General features: G+C 50.1%; 1 protein-coding gene across 2 annotated transcripts in view; it reads left to right on the top strand.

Moving 5' to 3' along the window:
* CTIF (cap binding complex dependent translation initiation factor) overlaps nt 1–24182 on the top strand; it is a 231181-nt gene that overhangs the window by 189960 nt on the left and 17039 nt on the right. For both annotated transcript variants that reach the window (XM_065890337.1, XM_065890336.1), the window contains exon 9: nt 3446–3601. In XM_065890337.1, coding sequence (XP_065746409.1) covers nt 3446–3601 — 156 coding nt within the window. The remainder of the gene's footprint in view (nt 1–3445; nt 3602–24182) is intronic.

Below are 24182 nucleotides of genomic sequence, written 5' to 3'. Positions count from 1 at the left end.
TTGAAAACCTCTATAATTCACGTCCACTCTCTATCTTCTCTATCCTTTTTCTTCTTTCTTTTTTTAATCTATGGCTTTGTCTTCAGCTAGTCATTTTCCAAGTCTGTCTCATGTATCGCTTTTTCTGCAGTATCCATTCTATCCTTTATTGCCTCCAATTCACATTTCATTTTGCTGTGGATTTCTGACTTCCTTTGGTTCTCTCCTATCCCCATTTCCAGTCTCACACTTCATCTCAACCTAGGGTTTTTTTAACTAATCACATGTCATAGAATCCATGTTGTTGTTCTTAACAGACATACAATCCCACATGTTTGTAGTTGGGTTTTTTATTTATCTTTGCTTTATTGTAGTTGACATTTTCAGAGTTATGCATTTCCATTAGATCTTCAAGATAATGCTCCCCTATTCTGCGGTGTAGGATTTTTCCACAGATGCCATAGTTCTTTGCTCCTCCCTGACCCTTGAATGAGAAAGGCTGGGTTTGGTTTTGGTGTTAGCTGTGCAGATCATCCTTAGAGCTGCTCAGTGTCTACTGAGGTAATAGTAGAGTCTCCCCTCAGACCTGAAGCTGGTGGCTTCATGTGCACATCCCAAGTTCAATATTCCCATATTCAGCAGGCCTTCGGTGTTCTAGTGAGTTCTACTAGCCCAAAACAGAATCCTCTCTCAATGCCACTGATTATCAGGAGGAAACTGAGTCAAGCTGTAGTTCTTTGATCAGATGTAATCATTTTTTTAAAAAAAACTCCAGTCCCTGGTTTGCATTGCCCTGAGACTTCTCCTTCCCAGAGGGCTTTGCCTGAGAACACTGTGCCTCTGAGGACTCAGGGGACCACCTCACCTCCTTCTGTCCTGAATCTGCAATGACTAGAATAAGAGCAGTACTGATGGGAGCTGCCGTAGTGCACAGGCACGGGGGCTTGTTAACAGTTACAGGCTCATTGCCTACGAGGCAGCGGCAGACAGAGGGAGGGCTTAAGCTTGAGCTCCCTCCCCATCTCACCCTTGTCTTACGGGTAGGGGCCAAGAGTCTTTGGACACCCAGAACTTCTCAACGACAGCATTTTGGTCAATGGTAAGGCATCTGCCGTGAACTGTACTCTTCCTTCTCGGTGTTGTGGGGCTTATGTCCACTCTCATGGGTATTTTTATGGGAGACAGAGAAAGGGCGTCTCAGGCACTGATACAGGGGCACCATTTTTTTTTTTTTTTTTTTGCGGTACGGGGGCCTCTCACTGGTGTGGCCTCTCCCGTTGCGGAGCACGGGCTCCGGACGCGCAGGCTCAGCGGCCATGGCTCACGGGCCCAGCTGCTCCGCGGCATGTGGGATCCTCCCAGACCGGGGCACAAACCCGTGTCCCCTGCATCGGCAGGCAGACCCTCAACCACTACGCCCCCAGGGAAGCCCCAGAGGCACCATTTTAACACCCGTGCTGGCACTTATAAAGGTCTAGAGTTGTTCTCAACCATGGTTGCACATTGGAGTCACCTGGGGAGCTTTCAAAATATACCAGTGTCTTGGCCTCACCCTGGCCAATGACACAAACCTCTCTGGGTGGAGTCCAAGCATCAGTAGCTTCAGAGTTCCTCCAGGTGACTCCAGTGAGCAACCAGGGCTGAGAACGTTTAGCTCAGAGCAGAGAGTAATGGAAGGGCTTAGGTTCTCATTCAAGTTCTTGTACTGGTGACCTTGGTCAAGTCTTTTCAGCTCTTGTACCTCAGTTCCCCCATTCTAAAATGGGAATGGGAATGCCTGCCCCTGCGCTGACCACATAAAGATATAGTGGGATAAACAGAAGTTAATGAGGATAGAACTACCCAAAGTTTCATGACTTCAAGGCCCGCAGTACAGCACCCTCTGCAGGGTCTGGGGCAGCAGGAAAAGTAATTCCTCCTCCTCCTGGGACCATTGGGCCACCCCACGGTGGCCACCCCTTCTCACAATGATGGAAGCAGCACAGGACAGTAAGCGTAAATACTTAAGGCCTCTTAAGGACCAGGATCAGAACTGGCCAAAGCAAGTCACAAGGTCAAACCCAAAGACCAGGGGAAAGGTGGAAGAAACTTCTGAGCATAACCTAATCTACCACAGATTCTAACCTTTCAGTCGCCAGAGAGTTCAGGTTTTTATTTCATTCTGTCCGGACCTTTGCAGTGGCCTCCTTTCTGGTCTCCACACCTATGCCATATTAACCTTCAAAAGAGCACAGGTGGGCTTCCCTGGTGGCACAGTGGTTGAGAGTCCGCCTGCCGATGCAGGGGATGCAGGTTCGTGCCCCGGTCCGGGAAGATCCCACATGCCACGGAGCGGCTGGGCCCGTGAGCCATGGCCACTGAGCCTGCGCGTCTGGAGCCTGTGCTCCCAACGGGAGAGGCCACAACAGTGAGAGGCCCACGTACCGCAAAAAAAAAAAAAAAAAAAGAGCACAGGTATGACCAAGGCAATTTCAATGACCCCCCAAAAGCTTCCCTACCAACCATCACATGGAACCTGACTCCTTGGCTGGTTTCAATTATCCACACTCTAGCCCCAACCTCCTTTCCCAGCCCTGCCCCCATTTTCCTCTCTACCCACCTACAATGGGGACAGGTTGGCTAAGACCTCCCTGGTTCCCAAACTTCCATGTTACCTTCCTGGTGCCTCACCTGTGGTCATTGCTCCACCTGAAATTCCCCCAGGTTCTCAGGTCAGAATCCTAGCTCTTCCAAGATGCCAATTTCCAGTTGAAAGGAATAACTCCTACCTCTGAGTTCTCCAAAGTTCCTTTACCTGGAACCCTCCAATGGCTTTTAGTTCATTCATAACTGAATGAACTAAAATGAATGAACATGTCTTATCTTACCTCCTAGAGCAGTGCCTGGCACACAGTGGGGCAATGGTATTTTTAAGGAGGATGAATGAATGAGTGAATGAATGCCTCTAGTTTTCCTTCTGTGCTCTGGGCCACTTGCTGGCAGGGGTTGTAGCTGTGTCTCTAGCCCAGTGCTGGGGCCAAGATGGGCCTCAGATGCCCATTGCTGGGTGTGTGGTTACCCTTCACGGCTGTGGGGACATGATTTGGAGGTTAGCAAAGGAGATAGTTTAGCCCCAGGGAGTTGAATGGAGGAGGTGATGACTGGGGAAGGTGTCATCACCCCCTTTATCTCATTCCCTCCACCTCAGTATCTGGGTCAGTGAGGCAAGTCTGTAGCGCCCCCCAATCTGGGGACACTGAAGCAGAGGTGCTGTGGCTAAAGGTCAAGGTGGTCTTTCTGCCCACAAGTGAGTCTTCAGCATTCATGCTCCAGCCACAGGTCACCCATCGCCCTTGTCATGGAAATCATGGGGTTTACCAGTTGCCCAGGCCTAGCCCTTAGCCAGTAGGCACCGCAGCAGACTGGGGTGGTGTCCGGGCCCCTCCCAGCTCCTGTGCAGCTGACGTGGTCTCTTGTGTCTCCGCAGAAGGACTTCACAGTGCGGGAGGAGCTGCAGCAGCAGGACGTGGAGCGCTGGCTGGGCTTCATCACCTTCCTGTGCGAGGTCTTCGGCACCATGCGCAGCAGCACGGGCGAGCCCTTCCGCGTGCTCGTCTGCCCCATCTACACCTGTCTCAGGGAGGTAAGTCTCTGCCGGCCCTGCCCGAGAGCGTGGGCGCTGCCCTGTCTGCTAACGACGCGCATCTCCATCTCTGATGCGCCAGGAACGCTACAAGGCTTGTACCACTTAAAGTGATCAATCATTTGGTTAAGAGAAACGGAACTCCCCGGTGCTTTTGTTTACTCTACCCAGGTTTTTATTTATTGAGTTTACGTAAAAGGAAATAATCCCCCAAAGGAAAGTATTATGAACTCAGACTGCAGTCATTCATACTCTAGAACACGGCCTACAGAAGGGAGATCTACAGAAAATATTGGGTGAATAGATCTTTGGACTGGATTGGTTTACCATTGAATTATTCATTTTAAAAAATATTTGCTTCTAAATTTCCTCTGATAAAGAAATAAATAAGGATAATAAAGAAACTTTTAAGAAGCAAGAAGTCACTGGGGTGATTGCCCTACCAGGTATCATAACCCACTTTGGAGGGTCACCCTTGGCAGCTCTCAAGGGGTAGACATTGAAGGGCAAATGTGGAAGCTATTGGTGTGTCCAGTGAGAGGCTGGTAGCCCCAAACCCAGTCATGAGAGTGAGGAGGGGGAGGACCAGTTGCATTGCAGTTATATCTTTGAGTTAGAACCAACAGGACTTGCTGACATGAGATACAGAGAAGGGAGGAAGTGACGTAGGGTCCTCATCTACCACCCTGCTGGCACCATTTCCTGGGACGGGGAAGCTGGAAGAGAAAAAAGTAGAGTGTGGATGAAAACCAAGAGTTTGGGTGGCCTGTTGGCCATCCCTGGGGACACAGGCTTCAGCGTTGTGTGAAGTGTCGACCTGTACCTGGTGCTGGGGACTGGATGGGATCACCCAGAGGTGGGAGGCGTGGGGGGCTGAGATGGAGGAGGGGAACTGGACAAGGAGTGGCCGGGAGGCTGGAAACAAGCCAGGAGGGCACAGTCATCACAGCCCTTGTCCAGTGGGGCCAGCCCACACCTCACAGGTGTTGGTCCCCTCCCACCCTCAGCAGCTGATCCCAAGAGGAACAGCCTCTGGGGAATCAGTGGGACCAGGACAGAGAAGAGGCCTGGGTTTGGCAACAAGGAGGGGCCCCACGGTGTCAGTGGAGTGAGAACAGAAGCTACGTTTGCCTCGTTGGGGAGTCGGTGGAGGTGGGGGCGTGAGTGTGGACACCTTTTTGGAGAAGTGCTTCTGTGAAAGGCCGCAGGGAAAGACAACTTGTCAGCTAAAGGGGAGGTATGCAGTCAAGAGACACTTTTGTGTTTCTGAAAGAAAGATAATAGAGCAGTTTAAGGGAAAGGAGGGGGCATCTGTAAATGTTTTTGAAGCATCCGTTTATAGGAAAATAACACATTCATTCCAGACTGTGTGGATCTGCGTGAAAGCAGAGCACACAGGCCTCTCCTGGGTGCTTGGTGGCCCTGTCAGCCTCTACCACTTCACGTAGACAGAGATGTTTCTTGATAAATGTACTTGAATTCAGACTTGTTTCTCAGATTCAGACAATGACCTCTTCCAACTTGAGTTCACTCTCAAAGTGTCCTCAGCTCAGAAAGAAGTACCAAGATGGGCCATGGCTATGCTTTTTGCATCCCTTTGGGATGCTTTGAAGGTAGCCCTCTTGGAGTCCTCTCATCCTTGCCTGAGCTGCCCTACACCCCTGACCACCCACCTGAAGGCAGGGAGCAGCATTGTTCTAGGGCGGTGACCTGGATTGCCCCATGTTCCCTCTGCATGATCTGGGCACCTCCTGGTGTTGCTGTCACCTGCTCCCCCAAGCAGGAAGCAGGGCTACAGCCGAGCCCTGGCCCTGGCTGCTGGGACACTTCTGACAACACCTGAGGTAGTGCGAACCTTCTGGTGTGAGATCCGGCAAGTGCCAGGAGGTCTGCGCAGACCAGAAATAAGAAGCCTCCCCTGACGCACACTTGTTTGTTGCATTAAACTCACACAGACCCCGCCAGGCTCACGGTAAACTTGAAGGGTAAATAAATGATCAGTGGTTTTCACCATTTTATAAAAGAGGAAACCACCGCCCCGCGTTCCAGACTATCTGCTTGAGGCCACATGGGGAGACCCCTGAATTCTTAGAGTCAGCTGCTGCCTCCTGTACCTTATGACACATACACGCACACCCAGGCTTGACCCACGTCCCAAAGCAGGTTGAGCCAGCTCTAGGATGTTTCTAGAAGCCAAAATCACTGCCGCTGCCTTTCTCTGCGCTGGACAAGTTTAGGCTCTTCCCCCGGGGCCATGCAGATGGCTGACCCCAAATGTACAGGGCCCACCCTGCCCTGAGGTCATCCCAGCTTCCTGAACCATCCCCAGGCCAGCATCTCTGGCTGCCCACTAGACACGTCCCAAGTCAAGCCTCGAGCCTTCCAACAGGTTGTGCCAGCAGTGCCCCAAACCCTCCTGCTCACTCCCTGTCTTCACATGGCCCAGACCCAGCCTTCCTGCCCCACTGTGGCCAGACAGCAGCCCCAGGACTCCCCAACTGCCCTTTCTCAGTGTCATGGGACACCCACTCCACCCTCTGCTTCGGCAACACCCCCTAAGGCTTCCCCTGCTCCCCTTTCCTTGATGACCCCGAGTCACACACAAACCCACGGGCCATCTTGGTGCCAAGAGTCTCGTTTGGAACAAACCTAAGGGAAAGATACAAATTCCTCAGTCTCGGGGTCTTCGTGCTCATGGAGGCCACCTTCAGTGGATGAGGGGCTTACCCAGATTGAGCGTGAGCTTGGCCGCTGAGCCCTTTCAGGCTGGAGGACAGCCAGCTCTCTGAGAGATGCCCTGCCCTAGAGCGAGGCCCCTGGGCATTTCCTTCCACACTCTCACCTAGCTGAATTAACCCTCTCTCAGTCACTCAAGCTTGAAATCCTGGACTCCATCCTTGGAGTCTCTCTTCCTGGCCCTAAAACACCTCCTTCCAGGCCCAGCTCAAGCCACCTCTTCTGGAACCTCCCCTGTCCCCACCCCCAGCCGAGTGTACCAGGAGCTCCCTCCTGAGCGAGGCAGTGCACTCCATCCTTATAGCTCCAATCCTTTTTACATCACCTTAGAGGATTTTTTAGTATAGATAACAGTACAGTGGAAAGCATTGTCCAAAGCACTTAATGCATTCTCTTGTCTTTTAACTCGGGCAACACCCTGAAGATTATCATCCCCATTTTCCAGAGAACAGAGAGATCAGACAGCTTGCTCACAGCCACACAGTTAGCGGGCTGCAGAGTCAGCATCGGAATCCAGACGTGACTGCCCGAGTCCCTGCTCCTAAACACCCTGCTTCACTGCCTTACAAGCAGAGCGGGAGCTGCTCTTACTCTATTCTCGTCCATACCCAGCGCCTACTCTGTGTTGGAAGCCAAATAGATCTTTGTGGGATTGATCCTGTTTTTGCCATAAATAGCATGTGCCAATCAGAGATCCCTCTTCGAGGGATGGAGAAGGATAATCTTCAACAAGCGCTTTAATTGTTTAAGAGCAAATAGTTTCTGCCAAGATGGTTTTCCAAGTGAGTGAGGAGTAGTACGGGTGACCAGAAGCCGCGTGAGTCTCCTTGCCCTACTGTTTACAGCTCATGTTTGCCTCATGAGCTCTTTTGAATTTTTTTTAATGTTTTCAAATGTTTATTGTGGTCAGAACACTTAACATGAGATCTACTCTCATAACAGCTTTTTAAGTATACAGTACAGTATCGTTATCTGTAGGCACAGTATAGTACAGCAGATCTCTAGAATTTATTCACCTGGCATAACTGAAATTTTATACCTGGTGATTAGCAACCCCCCACTTCCTCCTCCCCGCAGCCTCGGGCAACTCCTATCCTATTCTTTGTTTCTATGAATTTGACTATTTTAGATCCCTCATATAAATGGAAACATGCAGCATTTGTCCTTCTGTGACTGCTTATTTCCCTTGGCACAATGTCTTCCAGATTCAACCATGTTGTCCCATTTGCGAATTTCCTTCTTTTTTAAGGCTGAGTAGTATTCCATTGTGTATAGATCACATTTTAAAATCTATTCATCTCTCGGTGGACATTTAGATTATTTCCACATCTTGGCTGCTGTGAATAGTGTTGCAATGAACATGGAAGTGCTAATATCTCTTCCAGATCTTGATTTCAGTACTTTTAGAGAAATACCCAGGAGTGGGATTGCTGGATGATATACTGTAGAAGTTCTATTTTTAATTTTTTGAGGAACCTTCCTACTGTTTTCCATTGAAGCTGTACCATTTTGTATTCCCATCAACAATGTACAAGAGTTCTAATTTCTCAACACGTTTTAATCTTTTGTAGTTACATATATATATATATAAAATAGCCTTCCTAACAGGTGTGGGGTGGTTTTGATTTGCATTTCCTTGATGATTAGTGACCTTGAGCATCTTTTCGTATGCCTGTTGGCCATTTGTATGTCTTCTTTGGAAAAATGTCTATTCAAATCCTTCACCCATTTAAAAAAATCTGGTTACTAGTTTCTTTTGCTTTGGGGCTGTAAGAGTTCCTTAAATTTTTTTGAAAATTAACCCCTTATCAGATGTATGGTTTACAAATATTTTCTCCCATTCTGTAGGATGCCTTTTCACTCTCTTGTTAACTTTGCTGTAAGAAGCCTTGTAGTTTGAGGTAGTCCCACTTGTCTGTTTTTGCTTTTGTGCTTTTGGTGTCATATCCATGAAATCACTGCCAAGACCAATGTCATGAGACTTTTCCCTTATGTTTTCTTCAAGGAGTTATAGTTTCAGGAGTTATGTTTATAAGTCTTTAATCCACTTTTTAGTTTATTTTTGTGTAAGGTATAAGCTAAGAGTCCAGTTTCATTCTTTGGCATGTGAATATCCAGTTTTCCCAACAGCATTTGTTGAAGAGACCATGCTTTCCCCATTGTGCTTTCCTGGCACCTTTGTTTCTATCCACTCCCTCTCAGTTGACCATACATGCATGGATTTATTTCTGGGCTCTCAACTCTGTACCATTAGTCTATATGTTTGTTTTAATTACTGTAGCTTTGTAATATATTTTCTTTTTTTATATAAATTTATTTATTTTTGTCTGCATTGGGTCTTCATTGCTCCATGCAGGCTTTCTCTAGTTGCGACGAACGGGGGCTACTCTTCGTCATGGTGTGGTGGCTTCTCTTGTTGCGGAGCACAGGCTCTAGGCATGTGGGCTTCAGTAATTGTGGCTCACGGGCTCTAGAGCGCAAGCTCAGTAGTTGTGGCACACGGGCTTAGTTGCTCTGCGGCATGTGGGATCTTCCTCGACCAGGGATTGAACCCGTGTCCCCTGCATTGGCAGGCAGATTCTTAACCACTGTGCCACTAGGAAAGTCCCTGTAATATATTTTCAAATCAGGCTGTATAATGCCTCCTGATTTGTTCTTTTTCAAATTGTTTCAAGATTGCTTTGGCTATTTGGAGTCTTTCGTGGTTCCGTATGAGTTTTAGATTTTTTTTTTTCTATTTCTGTGAAAAATAACACTGGAATTTTGATTAGAGATTGCACTGAATCTGTAGGTCACTTTGAGTAGTATTGACATTTTAAATATATTAGTCTTCTAATACAAGATCAGGAACAAGACAAAGAATGCCCAGTCTCATCACTCTTATTCAACATAGTACTGGAAGTCGCAGCCAGAGCAATTAGGCAAGAAAAAGAAATAAAAAGATGTCCAAATCAGGAAGGAAGAAGTGAAATTGTCTGTTTGCAGATGACACGATCTTGTATATAGAAAACACTAAAGACTCCACACACAAAAAACTGTCAGGACTAAAAAATGAATTCAGTAAATTTGCAGGATAAAGATCAACATACAAAAGAATCAATTGCATTTCTATATGCTAATAACAAACTATCCAAAAAAGGAAATTAGGAAAATGATCTCATTTACAACACCATCAAAAAGAATGAAATACTTAGGCATAAACTTAACTAAGCAAGTGAAAGACTTGTACGTTGAAAACTACAAAATACTGGTGCAAGAAATTAAAGACACAAACAAATGCTAAGACGTCCCTCAAGCTGTTTTTTTTTTTTTTTTTTTTTTCAAGCTGTTTTTAATAGCATTCTAAGAACCCCTTCATCCTGCTAAGGTCCTCAGCCAAACTGTGACTGCAAGCGTTCCACACACAGGAGGGCTGTAATCAGTGTCTGTGGCCTGAGCTAAGGGTTTTATCATCTCCCGTCTCACCTGGAACTGACCTGGCAGGTTTGGGGTCTGGCTCACCCAGTGCCATACCTCACCCCCTTTTTCCTGACCCTACAAGGCTCTCTGCCACCTCTGTAACCCAGTGGTGATGTACCTAGACTCCTCCAGGCTATCAGTGAATGGTTCTCTCTGGGCCCCTTACTTCAAGAGCTTTGTTGAAAATTCCTCTGCAGGGGATACTGGGGTGAATTTTAACCCCTCACACTTGTTTCCTCTAAGCCAACTTTCCCCCATGCACCGTGGGCGTTTCTATCCACTCCCTCTCATCCTTCCTCCCTCCCCCAAACATCCCACCTTTCCTCTCTGCATTCCCATCCTCCTGCCCTCTTCTGAGTCCGGCAGCCATAGCCAGAGGTCAGAGTGGAGGAAGGGAGGAAGGGAGGGGGTGCCTCTGTCAGGAATCTCTCCTCCCTCTGCACCCCTCTGTGACCCCCACCAACCTCTCCCTCTGGTTGGCTCCCTTGCTCTCCTTCCCGGAGGCACCAGAAACCCCATCTGCCCCTCCCTGCCCTTCCTCTGAGGGGTGTCTCTGAGCCACAATCCCCCCAGGGATGCAACTGGCAGGGCTCCTGGAGGAGGCTGGCAGGCCCGCTGGCTGCAGAGGAGAACACAGAGGGCCACGAGTCAGGCTTCTCCGGAAATGAAATTGCTCCGTGCAACAATGAGAGAGCCACTTTTTTAACATTTTGCGTGAGCATGCATTCAATTGCTCACATTGTTTTGGCTCCAGGGGGAAATCTGACCTCGGAAAAGGCTGAGATGAAGTGGGTGTGGGTGGAGATCCTCCACTCTTTCACAGGGCTGAGAGAGTCAAGCAGAACATTCCTCAGAGGTAACTTCCAGTGGGACCATTCCTCCCTTCCCGAGAAGAGCAGGAGATGGGGCTGTGTCTAGCCACCCAGCTGGGGCCAAGGCAGGGCCCCCTGGGGCTGGAAGAGACCAAGGTCGGCTGTGCCCAGGGTGGTGATGGACCCTAACGGGAAGCAGAGACTCAAAATTATCCTCCATGCAGCCCAGGACTCTCAGTTGCATCCCTGGCAGGTGTGGGGAGTGCCTGCCCCCTCCCTGCCCCCTCTAATCTTTGGGAAGCTTTTACAAAATCACAAATTCTCAGACCAATTAAATCAAACTTTCTGGGGATGGGTTTTGGGGAGGCACAGGAGTGGCGGGGAGAGTTAAGCTTCCCATATAACTCCAGTGTGCAGTGAAGGTTAAGAAACACGAGTAGCCGCATCCTAGGTGCACTTTGTGAGGCCACTGATGAGCAAAGGGCACGTGGAAAGGTACCACTGGAAGAGCCAGAGAGACCAGAGTTTGAATCCCAGCTCTGCCACTTACTAGCTGTGGGGCTTTGACCTAATTCTTCATCTTTCTGAACCTCAATATTTTCTCTTTGTGTGGGAATAATGGGAATAATTCATTCTGCGTGTTTGTTTTAAGGCTTAAAATAAGTGAGATGGGGCTTCCCTGGTGGCGCAGTGGTTGAGAGTCTGCCTGCCGATGCAGGGGACACGGGTTCGTGCCCCGGTCCGGGAAGATCCCACGTGCCGTGGAGCGGCTGGGCCCGTGAGCCATGGCCGCTGAGCCTGCGCGTCCGGAGCCTGTGCTCCGCAACGGGAGAGGCCACAGCAGTGAGAGGCCCGCGTACCGCAAAAAAAAAAAAAAAAAAAAGTGAGATGTTCACATGAAGCAAGTAGTGTGTGACAGCCCCTCGGTGAGCTGACATATGAATTGCTGTTGAAAGCAAACCGTATTCCAGGAGTTACTCAAGAGAAGTATCGCATCACAGGAGCCCCAGAAAGGAAGATCCATTCTCCTAACTGGGCACCAAAGCCCCCCACGATCGCAACCCCTGTTCCTGGAGAACCTCTCCTGAGTCCTACAGCTGCAGCCACCCTGCTCCTGTTGTGTTTCCACGGAAGGTCTCTTACTTTCCTCCTGCCTCGAGCGTAAACTTCCTCCTCCTTCTGCCTGACTCTAGCCCACCTTCAAGCCCAGGTTCACTTCCCACCGCGTCCCCACCCCGGGCCAATTTACTCTTCCTGCAGCATGCTGCAGAAGTCGCATCCACACCGGCCCGCCAACACCCGCTCTCTGGACATGGCCTTTACCAGCGGTTGGATGAATGCCTGCTGACCGCCAACACCCGCTCTCTCTCTGGACATGGCCTTTACCAGCGGTTGGATGAATGCCTGCTGACTGCCAACACCCGCTCTCTGGACATGGCCTTTACCAGCGGTCGGATGAATGCCTGCTGACTTCTTCTTGATTGCTTTAAAATCATTTCCACCTTCCATTGGTACCTGAGGATAGGCTGTGTCTCATCTATCACGTGACCCTGACTGCGTTTTGTTCAGGACTCTGTGTCCATTCAGTAAGCAGTGACTTGGTTTGAGACAAAGCTAGTTTCTTACTGAACTGCAAAGTTTCCTGATTGTACTAGAAAGAAGGAGTACAAGTTGTGATCCTCTCCGAAAAGGCTTACAATCCACTTGGCTACCACATCCCCAGAAATCAAGCACCTGTGAACATTTATGATGGGTTTAGAGGTGGGGGGAGTTCAGGAGTGTGGGCAGCTGCTGGGGGCAAAGGGGAAGGGGGACTACAGCTTGAAGGGAAGTGGGCTTCAGACAGGTATTGGCAGGGAAGGAGAAAGGCCCCCAGGAAGAAAACTCTGAGCGGAGGGCGGGTAGCCAGAATGAAGCACGGCCCGTCTGTGTGGTGTGGTAAAGGGACGGCCTGATGGGTGGGTCGTGGGCCGGCACTGGCTCCCAGCAGAGGAATTCTGGTGGACACAAGGTGATACTAAGAACCTCTCTCTGAGAGTGTTTTAAGCTGGAGAGCAACACCATGGAAAGCATAAAGGAGAGTTTGTTTATTCATTCAACAAACACTGAGAAAAATGCTATTTCTTTACTGAATTGAAAAGTCTCCCAGACACTTTTCCTGCTAGAAGTGTGCTGAGACAAAGTCAAATAAATCTGGGGCACTCCCTGGCCAGAGAGGCCCACAGATAACTCAGTGCATGGTGGAAAGTACAGTGCTCAAAATAAGGTGAGAGTGGGAAGCGGGAGTGTGGGTGCCCAGAAGGCAGATGAGACAAGATCTGCCTGGCAAGGGCATCTTAGCCAAGAGCCCTCTGACTAGAACCTTCAATCAAGCAGGCTAAGAAGCAGGAAGGGAAGGGCTGGAACGAAGCTTGAAAATTCAGGAGAACCTTCCTCCATGAACAGTTTATTCCAGCCCTAGTCTTAGGCACAGACCCCGCTTGGAATGTTCCTCTGAGATTGCAGCTTTCCCAGGGCAGGTACACAGCCCCTGGGCACTGGTTTAGCGGCAGAGTTCCTGCAGGTTCAGCAGCTGCTGCTATGAATACCCAGCTTAAGCAACCATTCCTGTAACCTCTGCAGAAATAACTCCCCACGGGTTTTTGTCCCCTCCAGAGCTGCCGTCCCCCTCTTCCACTCGGCAGCCAAGTCACTCTGTGGTGTGATGCCGCTGACCTACTCAGACACCCCCCCCGCCAAAACACACACACACACACACACACACACACACACACACACGCACCCTGATGTGTCCCCACCTGAGACGAGGCCTCCTCAAGATAAAATTCAGGTCTCACCCCACCCCCACTCCCCCTACCCTCCCCCAGCCCCCCCTTTAACTGTCCTACTTCCTTAGCCAGACTCTGCAAACTGAAATGTGAAATTTGAAGCCAGTGTTCTCCTTAGCAACCATGGTAACACAGGATCTGATAGAGAGCCTGGAGTTATAAAAATACCAGCTTCCACCAGACACTGGTTTCCAAAGGGAAACCAGTCTCCACGCCAGAACCGTTTTTAAACAGTCTTAAAACTCAAGAGATTTCCAAACCCGTCTCAGCATGGCTCAGGAGGACATCTCTTCAATTCCGTTTTGGAAGGTGGCGCAGTTGCAAGCTTTCAGTATTTTCTGTAAAATTTAGAGACGCAGAAAAGATGTGGCTCTCTGAGAATTCGGTAGCCGTGTCAAGGATATATAGGTGGGAATGGCTGTTCTTAAACAGCAAATATTCGACATTTTTTTTTTAAGTTAGATTGAATTGCTGCCACTCCTTCCAAGTTCCCTCCCAGCGAGTCCTCAGCGTCATCAATCCTAATCATAGAGGGGGACTGATTTGATCTATCTCCCCTTCGTAGAAGACGGCTTTAATTAACATAAACATTTTCTAGCAGGAATTTACGTTTAAGCCCTCGAGTGGAGAGGTAAGAGGTACAGCTGCCTGAACTTCTCTGCTCAGGGCCAGAAAGAAACGTCCCGCGTCGCTGTCCTCCAGTCCCTCCCCTCCCCCACGGAGGCCCCCTGCGGTACGGCCTCTCGCCTTCTCCCGGCGCTGCCTGCAGGGGGCGCCTGGCCTTGCGGGTTGGGGGTGGGGTGCTCTTCCTGGAGGCACGGGGCCTCCCCCGGCCCAGCCCCCAGCCCCGCCTCCGCCGCCCGGGCGGACCGGCTCTCCCCACCTCCCCACCCAGCTCCGCGCTCTCCTGCTTCCTCTTATCTCCTGGGGCCATGCCTTGTAATTTTGAAAAATATTCTAACTCAGTAATTAATGTCTGAACTTCAAGAGGCCCCTGCTTTCTGCACAGAAGGCGGGCAGGGACGGGGAGGGGCCGGGGTGGGGATTCTTTTTCTAAGCTGGCGAGTGGAAGGTGGAGGATGCATTGTTTCTTGCTAGAGTTTGTGTACGAGATACACACATATACACGTGTACACATACGCATGCGTCTGTCCATAGATTTTTTCAAATCCTTTGGGTTTGGAAAAAAAGGATCCTTCCCCTCGCTCCGTCCCAGTGGCGTTCTCCCAGCGGGCTGATGTCAGAGGCTGCTCAGCCAGCTGGGGAGCATGTGGGGAGACAAGCTGGGACACTTTGTGAGTGTTTAGGTCCGGGCGGGGGAGTGGGGATTGGCTGGGAGGGAGAGGGAGTGACCTATATGTTTAGAGGATAAGAAATCAGGAGCTGTGGGGTAAAAAAAATGGCCATCAGTAACTTCAGATAACACAGAAGTCAAAAACAAAATTTGCCTATTTCCCACCCACAAGGAGGTTGTGAGCAGCCCCAGTGAATCCTGGCTCAGCATCCCCCACAAAACGCCTCCCCGTGGTTTGCCCATCCCCCATCCCAGCCCTGCCAGCCCTTCCTGCCCCAGCTCGGGTCCCCTCCACCCAGCAGTTTGGGTGCCACAAGCACGCTGTGCGTGGCCCCTGCCCTCACAGAGCTGCTGTCTACTGGGGAGAAGAAGTGGAAACACCAAGTGCCCTGTGCTGGGAGCTGGTGCATAAACCACACGCCAGTCTCTCCAGGACCCACACTGATCTTTCTTTATGCTGCTCCAGCTCTCAGGGTCAAAGAATTTAAAGCCAGCAGCCGAGGATACCCCACTCGCTGCTGCTCCACCTTCAGAGTAGATGACGTTTAGGCAGCACTTGTTGGTGTGGAAACCAGCAAGTTAGGAACCACCTTTTCTCCTCTTTTCTGTCCACCTCAAGTCCTAGCCAGAGCCCAGTTCCTTATCGATGGCTCCATTGTCAGTGCTGCCAGCAACGATCGGTAGGTAACGGGAGGCCTGGACCAGCCAGGATCAGCCTTTCTTGTAGCCAGAAGAGAAGGGTGTGTGGGGAGAGGTGGACTTCACAGCTAGACAGACCCAGGCAGCTTACCCACTCTGGCCCTCAGTTCCTTGTCGGGATGAGGATTAAACGTAATTTAGTAGATTTGCTAATTACAAGTTGACTTCCTCCCTTCGTTGTATGTAGCAGGACACACAAAACAAAGACATGAAAAACAAAAGACATAGAGTAAAGGGATCAGCCAGCAGCATATTCGTATCATATAAAATGAAGTGCTTCTTGGGCTTCCCTGGTGGCGCAGTGGTTGAGAGTCCGCCTGCCAATGCAGGGGACACGGATTCGTGCCCCTGTCCGGGAAGGTCCCACATGCCGCGGAGCGGCTGGGCCCATGAGCCATGGCCGCTAAGCCTGCGCGTCCGGAGCCTGTACTCCGTGACGGGAGAGGCCACAACAGTGAGAGGCCCGCGTACAGCAAAAAAAAAAAAAAAATGAAGTGCTTCTTAATGAGAAAAAATGTGAAGGAACACAGTAGATGAAGTTTCAGGGCCTTTGTCCTTGCCGTTCCTTCTGGGAGAATGGCCTTCCAGGTATCCTTCCAGACCTCTTCTGGGTGTCAGTTCTTCAGAGGGACCCTCCCGTATGATAATCCTCACAGCCTGCTTTCTTTTTCTCCGTAGCCCTGACTAGTATCTGACTCCACCTTAAGAGTTTTCTTTGTTAATCTGCTTGTTTTCTGGCTCCCCAACTAGCATGGAAACTCTCTAAAGGCAGGGGCTGGACTACTCTGTTCATAGCTATACCTCCAGTGCCTGGAACAGTGCCTGCCATATAGTAGGTGCTCAATAAATCCTGTTGAATAAATTACTGAACTAGAATGTCTAGACTGAACAAAGCAGGAGACAACAGTCACCCTTCTAGAGTGAATCGAGGAAGACTGCTCAGGGGAGATAAATCCAGAATCCTTGAAGAGGCAAGGTGAGCAAGCAGAGTGGGGCTGGCTGATCGTGGTCCCTAGAGATGAGCTCAGAATGAGGGAGGGAAGAGGAACACTCCCCCCCGAAATCCAACTCAAAGGAGTGTGCGCAGAACGTGAGCAGAAACTTCTGCCAGTCAATGAAGCTGCCCATATTCTGGCACCACATTTCGCTCTAGTTAAGTGGTCTTTTCTCGACTTCTGTGTGCCAGGCTTCATGTGAGATTTAATTAGCCTCTCCAAAGTCAGAATCCTATGAGCCACCATCATGAGAAGTCAGGGTGGGCTTCTGGCCCTGCTTCTAGATCGAGAGCCTTGGGGAAGGGATTGTGGAGGGGCCACTGAGTAAGAACCTGCTGGGTTCCATGCAGGCTTCAGCTGGGCCTGGAGATGCAATCAGGGAGCAGAGCCTTCCTCTCCTGCCTCTCCCCTGAGGAGGAGTAAGGAGGATGCACAGGGTACAGGAGGGTGCTGTGAGGGTCAGAAGAAGGTGAGGCCTCGACACAAGAGGTGGGGGAGTGGAGCGGGTGAGAGAGGACACCCACAGTCACAAACGCTGAGGAGAACGAAACCTCCTAGCCCTCGACAATCACAGCACAATCCCAGCGATGGAGCAACAACACATCCAGTAAAATATAACGGCAGCCACTATGTCACTGTACCTTATCTAGTAGCTGCGTTTTTTAAAAGGCACCAGTGAAATTAATTTCAATATCTTTTATGTTATCTAATATATCCAAAGTATTATTTCAACGTATAATCAATATTAGAAAGCATCCGTGAGATTTTTTTCTATTATTCTTTTTTGTACTAAGTCTGAAATCCAACGTGTATTTTACATTTAAAGCATCTCTCAATTCGGACTCGGTGCATTTCAAGTGTTCAGGGCCACGGGCGGCTGGTGGCTCCTGTACTGAACCATGTAGGTCTGGAGGCTAGCTTCTGGAGTCCTCGGGCTTTTGGAACAGTCTGGATCCCAAAAGTATCTGGATCCCCAAAGCCTCAAAAGTCTTTTTATAGCTTCTCTCTCTGAGCACCCAGGAGCAAAGGAAGGTGGTGTGAGCTGAGGCTTTAAACTCATAGTCAACATGCTAACACTGCTCGGTTGGCCAGAGGTCCCTGATGGGGTCTGCAGAAGGCAATCCTTGTGACCCCAGAATGAAAAAAAGACGGAGAGAGTGAAAGGGGGAGGCGGAAAAGCTAAGAGAGAAGAAAAACACAGAAAGGGGAAAAAGAGGTCGTGGGTGGCCAGGACGGCAGGCTGCGTGACAGAGCTAAGAACAGAGTCCACAGACCGAGGAGGGGCAGCCCCAGCAGGGCAGGCAGCTGCCGGCTCCAGCTCACAATGGCTAAACAGAAAGCGAGGCCCAGGCCATGCAAGACACAATTAGCTCATTCTTCCATTGCCCTTTTGGTTACACTGTTGTTCTCGGGACAGCCATTTCTGTAATTAAGACCTTGTCCCTTACTCAGAGGTACTGCAACATAAAAGTAGTTGCTGAATCTGGTTTCCCAGGGTTAAAAGCCAGACTTAGGAAATGCAAACACACATTCACTAACTAATTATCCTTTAATTAAGGCTGAAGCCCTGCTTAAAACAATTAGCTCTGGGAATTGAACAGTAGGTACGACTCCACTTTCTGCTAATTGCCCTCCCCGGATGGCCAGGATATGGCGCGTTTTGAGGGAGGGGGGGACAGGAGGGAACGAATTCGTCTGCTGCTTTTGGTCTGGACTGGACGGAGTTCGGCTTGCTTTGGACACGTTAGTCAGAGGAGAGCTGGAGGTGTGGGGAAGAGCGAGGAGGATGTGGTTTGGGCAAGGGGAGTCGAGAGGCTGCCCCAGGCTTGGACGCGGGCCGTGGGAAGTCTCAGGAGCTGCTGCTGGCCACACTGAGGTGCCTTGCCTGGCTGGAGCTGAGGGCGTGGGCCAAGGATTAGCTGACTGGAAAGCAATTAGATGAGGTGGGGCTGGCTGGGAAAATACCTGGAATCCCAGGGCCAGGGCTGAGACTTGCTGGGGCACTGCCCAAGGCGGGAGCCTCGTGGGCTCTGGGGAGCGGAGGTGCCCCCCGGTGAGGGTGACTACCACTGGTCCACCGGCCCGAGCCTTTCTTGCCTCTTGCCTGTGAGGAGAAGTGGATTCTAGAGTGAGGGGAGTCCAGAAAAGAGGCCCTTTTCTGATTACATTTCCTCTCTCCGAACGTCTCCTCCGCCTCGGTTTGCCCGCCCCCCTCCCTCTACCCCCTCCGCAGACTCCCAGGACTTTCCTAAGGCAGGCCTCAGGGAATCAGACTACCTCCCCCTTTTCTAGGTAAGAGGGATGTGTATGTAGGGTGTTACCCTTCCAGGGACTTTTAACGTTTTGAAAGGAGAGGTTGGAAGAAAAAAATGTGTGCCCCAAAGGAAAAAAAGATGCTCAGGGTTTTGGGGGGAGTCAGGGAGATGACTAACACCTCCAGGGGTCTCCCCAGAGAATAGCCACAGGCATTAAAGCTTGCAGAGAATCCCTGGAGCCTGTCCTCCGGGGAGCTTCCAGTTAAGAGCCCCTGCTCCAGAAGTGGAATTGGGATTTTCATCCAGGCAAATGATCAGAGGGGCCTTCCAGACCACCCTCAAAGCAATGGTGTAAAGGATTCTCAGGGCTGACCCAGCAGAGATAAGGACTTCCACGGATTCCAAAAGCCCCTGACAGCTTACTTTTTTTCCCCCTGGAAGAGATCCTAGCTCATCCCTGAGCTCTCCTCTCTCTCCCCAGATCAGAGGTCAAAAGACTTCTCTAAAGGGCCAGATAGTAAATATTTTAGCTTTGCAGCCCAAGAGGCAAAATCGAGTTTAACCACATCCCTGCGATGTGTACTGTGTTGAACAGCAGTGCGAATCAGTGAGAACGGTTTCTGTAGAAACTACTCAGCTCTGCCTTCTTAATGGGAAAGCAGCCGTAGGTGATATGTAAATAACTGAGAGTGACCGTGTTCCAACAAAACCCTATTTACGGACACTGAAATTCGAATCTTATATCATTTTTATGTGTCACCGAATATTACTCTTCTTTTGATTTTTTTCCTAGCTATTTAAAAATGTCAAAACTATTCTCAGCTCATGAGCCTGTAAAAGACAGGCAGGCTGTGGACTAGATTTGGCGGCTGGGCTGTAGTTTAACCGACCCCTGACCTAGATCTGTTGTTCTCAGCTGGGAAATTGCCTTCCAGGTAACGTTGATGCACATTAAAATTTAAGAATCACTGTCGGAAAAAGGAGAATTTGCCATTTCTCAGGCAATGCTGATGCTGAGGTTAGGAGGACCACACACTGAGCAGCAAACACTGAGCTAGTCTGAACTTCACCCCCACTTTACAGATGACAAAACAGGCCCAGAGGTGACACAGCTCTATCATTTGAACCCAGGGAGAGGCTTCTCTGTCCCAGGATGCAGAGCTGGGTGGTTTTTCTATCTCTGGCCGCCTTCAGAGATCTACCCTTCCAGCAGCTCACGATGCCCGAGGCTCTAGCTGAGACACAGGAAATGTGTATGTGTCCCCTGGAGTCCCAAAGTGGCAGGGCTCCAGTGAGTCACTTCCCGTGAATGGCGATAGTACGCACTGAGACATCCTCACGCTGTCAGTCAGCTCCCTCCCTGCCCTGCGCTTTAGAGAAACTCCCTGCCAGCTTCGGGGAGGGGGTCGACAGAGCGGCACGAGAGGGAAGCTAAAAGCCCCCTCTGTGAGAAAGGAAATGGAAAGAACAAGGGCCTGGACGTCAGATTTACATGATGTCAAATCCCACGCTTTTTGTACTAGCTGGAACCTGAGGCAAGTTAATCTCTTTGAACCTCAATTTTTCCATCAGTAAAATGGGGAAACAGCCTCTACCTCTGCAAGGTTGTCTTAAGGATTGATCATAATGTCTGTCAAGTGTCTGGCACAAAGTACAGAACTTTTATGGTTTATTTTTTCTTTTTCTTTTTTTTTGCCACGCTGCGTGGCATGTGGGATCTTAGTTCCCCGACCAAGAATCAAACCCACGCCTCCTGCAGTGGGAGTGCGGAGTCTTAACCACTGGACGTCCAGGCAAGTCCTAGGGTCTCTTTATCAGCCACCCTGGCATTGTGCCTTAACCACAGGGCTACCCAGCCACAGCCTAGACAGCCACGGAAGAAGGCGACACCTGAGACCAGGGCTGTGTTGATGTCACTGGCTTGCGCTTCTGTGACACTTCCATTGGTGATTTAGGGGTATGGCTCATGTCCAGGGTTTGTACCTGGGCCCCTGGGTGGCCTTCAGGGTCTGGGAACCCACTGAAATTGTACGCCGACATCTGTGAGCCTGTGGAGATGTGCATTTTTCTGGGAGAGGTGCCAGAGTTTCCATCAGATCCTCAAAGGGCTCCATGTTCCCCCCGAAAATTACAGGATGCGTATCTATAAACACAGTGCAGAAGAGAGCACCAGACTTTTGAGACAGATTCCTGGATTTGGAAATCAGCTCCCTGACACTGACCTATGCATCGGAGGTCATCTAATTCAGATCTGAACTTCCATTTCCTCAGCCCTAAAAGCTGGGACTAGCATACCTGCCCTGCCGAGTCCAGAATCAGATGATACCCTATGAGGGAAAACCCAGAGTGGGCAGTCAAGAATGGGTAGGGCTCTCACAGGGGCCCAGGTGAGCAAGGTGAGTCACAGGGGGCCATCCTGCAGGGCCAGTGTGTTTGCTTCGAATTTAAATACTGGGGGTTTTAAAGTGGGCAAAATTAAACTCTGGTGATAAGGAGGATCATGGTGACCCTCGGGAAGGGTCAGTGAAACGACGGGGCGGGCGCAAGAGGACTGTGGGGTGTGATCCAGGTTCGTAGCTCTTGGTTGGGGCATCAGAACATGTTTGCCCTTTGTTATTTGTGCAAATCCATCTCACTGCACATTTTTGTATGTGTGATACTTAAACAAAAAGTCTTCTCAAAAAACGTTCAACTGAGAAAACTAGAAATACAATATAAAATCACCCCCTGGGGGCTTTTTCTATATAATTTTGCAGTTAAGTTAGCACATAGCTTGAGGAAAGAGTAATTTATATATAAACACAAATAATAGAGTAAGATTTTAAAATAATCCAAAAGCCAGGTTTAAGTATCTTTCTTCTTCACCCAAACTGCTATCTAAGTCTGCTTACATAACTTCTGCTTTCTTTAATTATCTCACAGGGCCCACAGGCCGTCTCGGGCCTCTTCGCGACCATGGTGGACCTGGCCTATTTTGGGTGGTCCGTCTGCCAGGGCGGTGGCTTTGCTTTGCACACTCCTTGATTCCAGAATGTGCCTGTCCTATCCCTTCTCTCCTTCTTTCCTGCAATGGATTTCTCTTCTCTCTCCCACCTCACAGGTTCCCCTCTCTCTAGTGTTTTCTTCTTATCAACCCACTAAATCCATCTGAGCGGGGAAGACCTTCCATTGCCCCCATATTCCCCTCCAGAAGCCACCCCATTTCTCTCTTCCCTAAGAGCCAGGATTTTCAAAAGAATTGTCTCCCTACATGGTGTCTCTGGGTTACTTCTGCCCCATCCAGCCAACAGCGTGGTCCCCGTTCGAGACTGCCATATCACCAAATCCAGAAGCCTACCCAGGCCTCCACACCACCATTATAGCAAGGAAGCAGCATAGATGATTTGTAAACCAATGACAGTGACTGTGCTCCAACAAAATTTTACTTATGGACACTGAAATCTGAATTTCATGTAATGTGTCACAAAATATTGTTCTTCTGATTTTTTCTGTCAACCATTTAAAAATGTAGGGACGGGCTTCCCTGGTGGCGCAGTGGTTGAGAGTCCACCTGCCGATGCAGGGGACACAGGATCGTGCCCCGGTCCGGGAAGATCCCACATGCCGCAGAGCGGCTGGGCCCGTGAGCCATGGCCGCTGAGCCTGCGCGTCTGGAGCCTGTGCTCCACAACGGGAGAGGCCACAACAGTGAGAGGCCCACATACCGCAAAAAAAAAAAAATAAATAAAAATAAATTAAAAATGTAGGGACTTCCCTGGTGGTCCAGGGGTTAGGACTCCGCGCTTCCACTGCAGAGGGCGTGGGTTCAATCCCTGGTCAGGGACCTAAGATCCCGCAAGCTGTGCGGTGCAGCCAAAGAAAATAAAAAGGAAAAATAAAAATGTAAAGAGCATTATTAGCTCGCTGGCCTGTACCAAAGCAGGCTGAGGGTGGGATTTGGCTGGTGGACTAGATGTTATCCACCCCTAATCTAGATGTATGATTCTGAACTAGGGGCAGTTTGCCCCCCAATGCCAAGGGGCATTTGGTAGTGTCTGGAGACATTTTTTGTGGTCACAACTGGGAAGTGCTACTGGCCTCTGGTGGGAGGAAGCCCAGGTTCTACTCAGCATCCTGCCATGCCCGGGAGGCTCCACAGCAAAGAACTGTCTGGCTCAAATGTCAGTCATGCTGTGGCTGAGAAATCCTGGTCTAAATGATCTCATCTGGCCCCAGGACTTTAAATACCCTCTGCACCCAGTGCTCTCAAATGTGTCTCCAGCCAGGACCACTCCTCTGACCTCTAGACCCAATGGCCAAGTCCATTCGTCCCTCCAGCTAGCTTCAATCTTGGTAGATGAAACCACTGGCCACCCCTTTAGTTCAGGCCAAAAACTTGGGAGTTACCCTTGATTCCTCCCTTTTCCCCACCACCTCTCTTCTGTCATGCCACCATCACCTTGGACGTGGGCTTAAAATAGCTCCAAGCTGGTCTTCCCTCTACCTCTTTGCCGCACTTTTCTTCATCCCAGATGAAACGCCTATTGCAAGGCAGGTGTGCCGCCACCAGGGACTCACAGAGGTGTTTCCAAGCCAATACCGCTCTCGAGTTGGGTGTGCTGGGCTGCCCAGGCCTTGGGCGAGACTCTGGGCTCAGCTCCACCCGGAGAATGTCTCACCTGGGTCCTTGCACAGGCAGCAGGTACTCTCACAGATGCTAGAAGAAAATACAAGGAAATAAGATCGATTTTTTTTATGTACCCCTGAAACTAGTTTCCTTTCTCGTCATGCTTCATATAACGTACATAGATAGATAATATGTTTGTGCATGAGTGTGTAGATACACACACACTTGGAGGCTGGCTCCAAGTACATGTATCACCCCGAGTTTAGTGTCGGAGCCTTCGCCGAGGGCCTATGCTCACCTTTAAGTCCTTCTCCAAAACTTCATTTGACGGCCCCATAACCAGAAACATGGGGAAGTTGATGTCCTTTGGGATTTATCAAAGGACAGGCAACTGTAGCTTGTGGTGGGCCATGAGCGAGACCCCAGGCGGAGGCCTCAAAGCTTGTGTTGTGTTGGTCACAGGCAAATTCCCAGGGCAGCAGCAGCCCTCAGACTTGAACTGCCCAAACTCTAGATCCGTATCTCCAGGCCTGCGTGCATCCACCTGACACCTCCCCCTGGCCCACCCACGGATTCCTCAAACTCTGAGTGTCCTAATACGACCCATCTCCTGCGCCCCAAACCTGCCCCTCCCCCCAGGGATAGTACCACCATCTTCCTGGCTGTGGTGGCTGAAGACTCCAGGCCATCCCTGACCAGCCCTCACCCCGTCAGTCCCCAGGGTCTGTGGGTAGCAGCTCTCGTAGAGTTCCTGGCTCTGGCTACCACTTTTCTCCCTCTCCATTGTCTAGGCCAAGGTCACCTTTCACTTGAATTACCCCACCAGCCTTCTAACCAGGCTTGGCCAGCTCTCTCTCTGTGGACTGCAGGCTCACAGGACTCTCAGGGGTCACTGCC

This window comes from Phocoena phocoena, chromosome 13 (assembly GCF_963924675.1).
Source record: "Phocoena phocoena chromosome 13, mPhoPho1.1, whole genome shotgun sequence".
Classification (NCBI taxonomy): Eukaryota; Metazoa; Chordata; class Mammalia; order Artiodactyla; family Phocoenidae; genus Phocoena; species Phocoena phocoena.
Note: the sequence above shows the minus strand (reverse complement) of the source record. Positions and strands in the feature narration are given on the sequence as shown.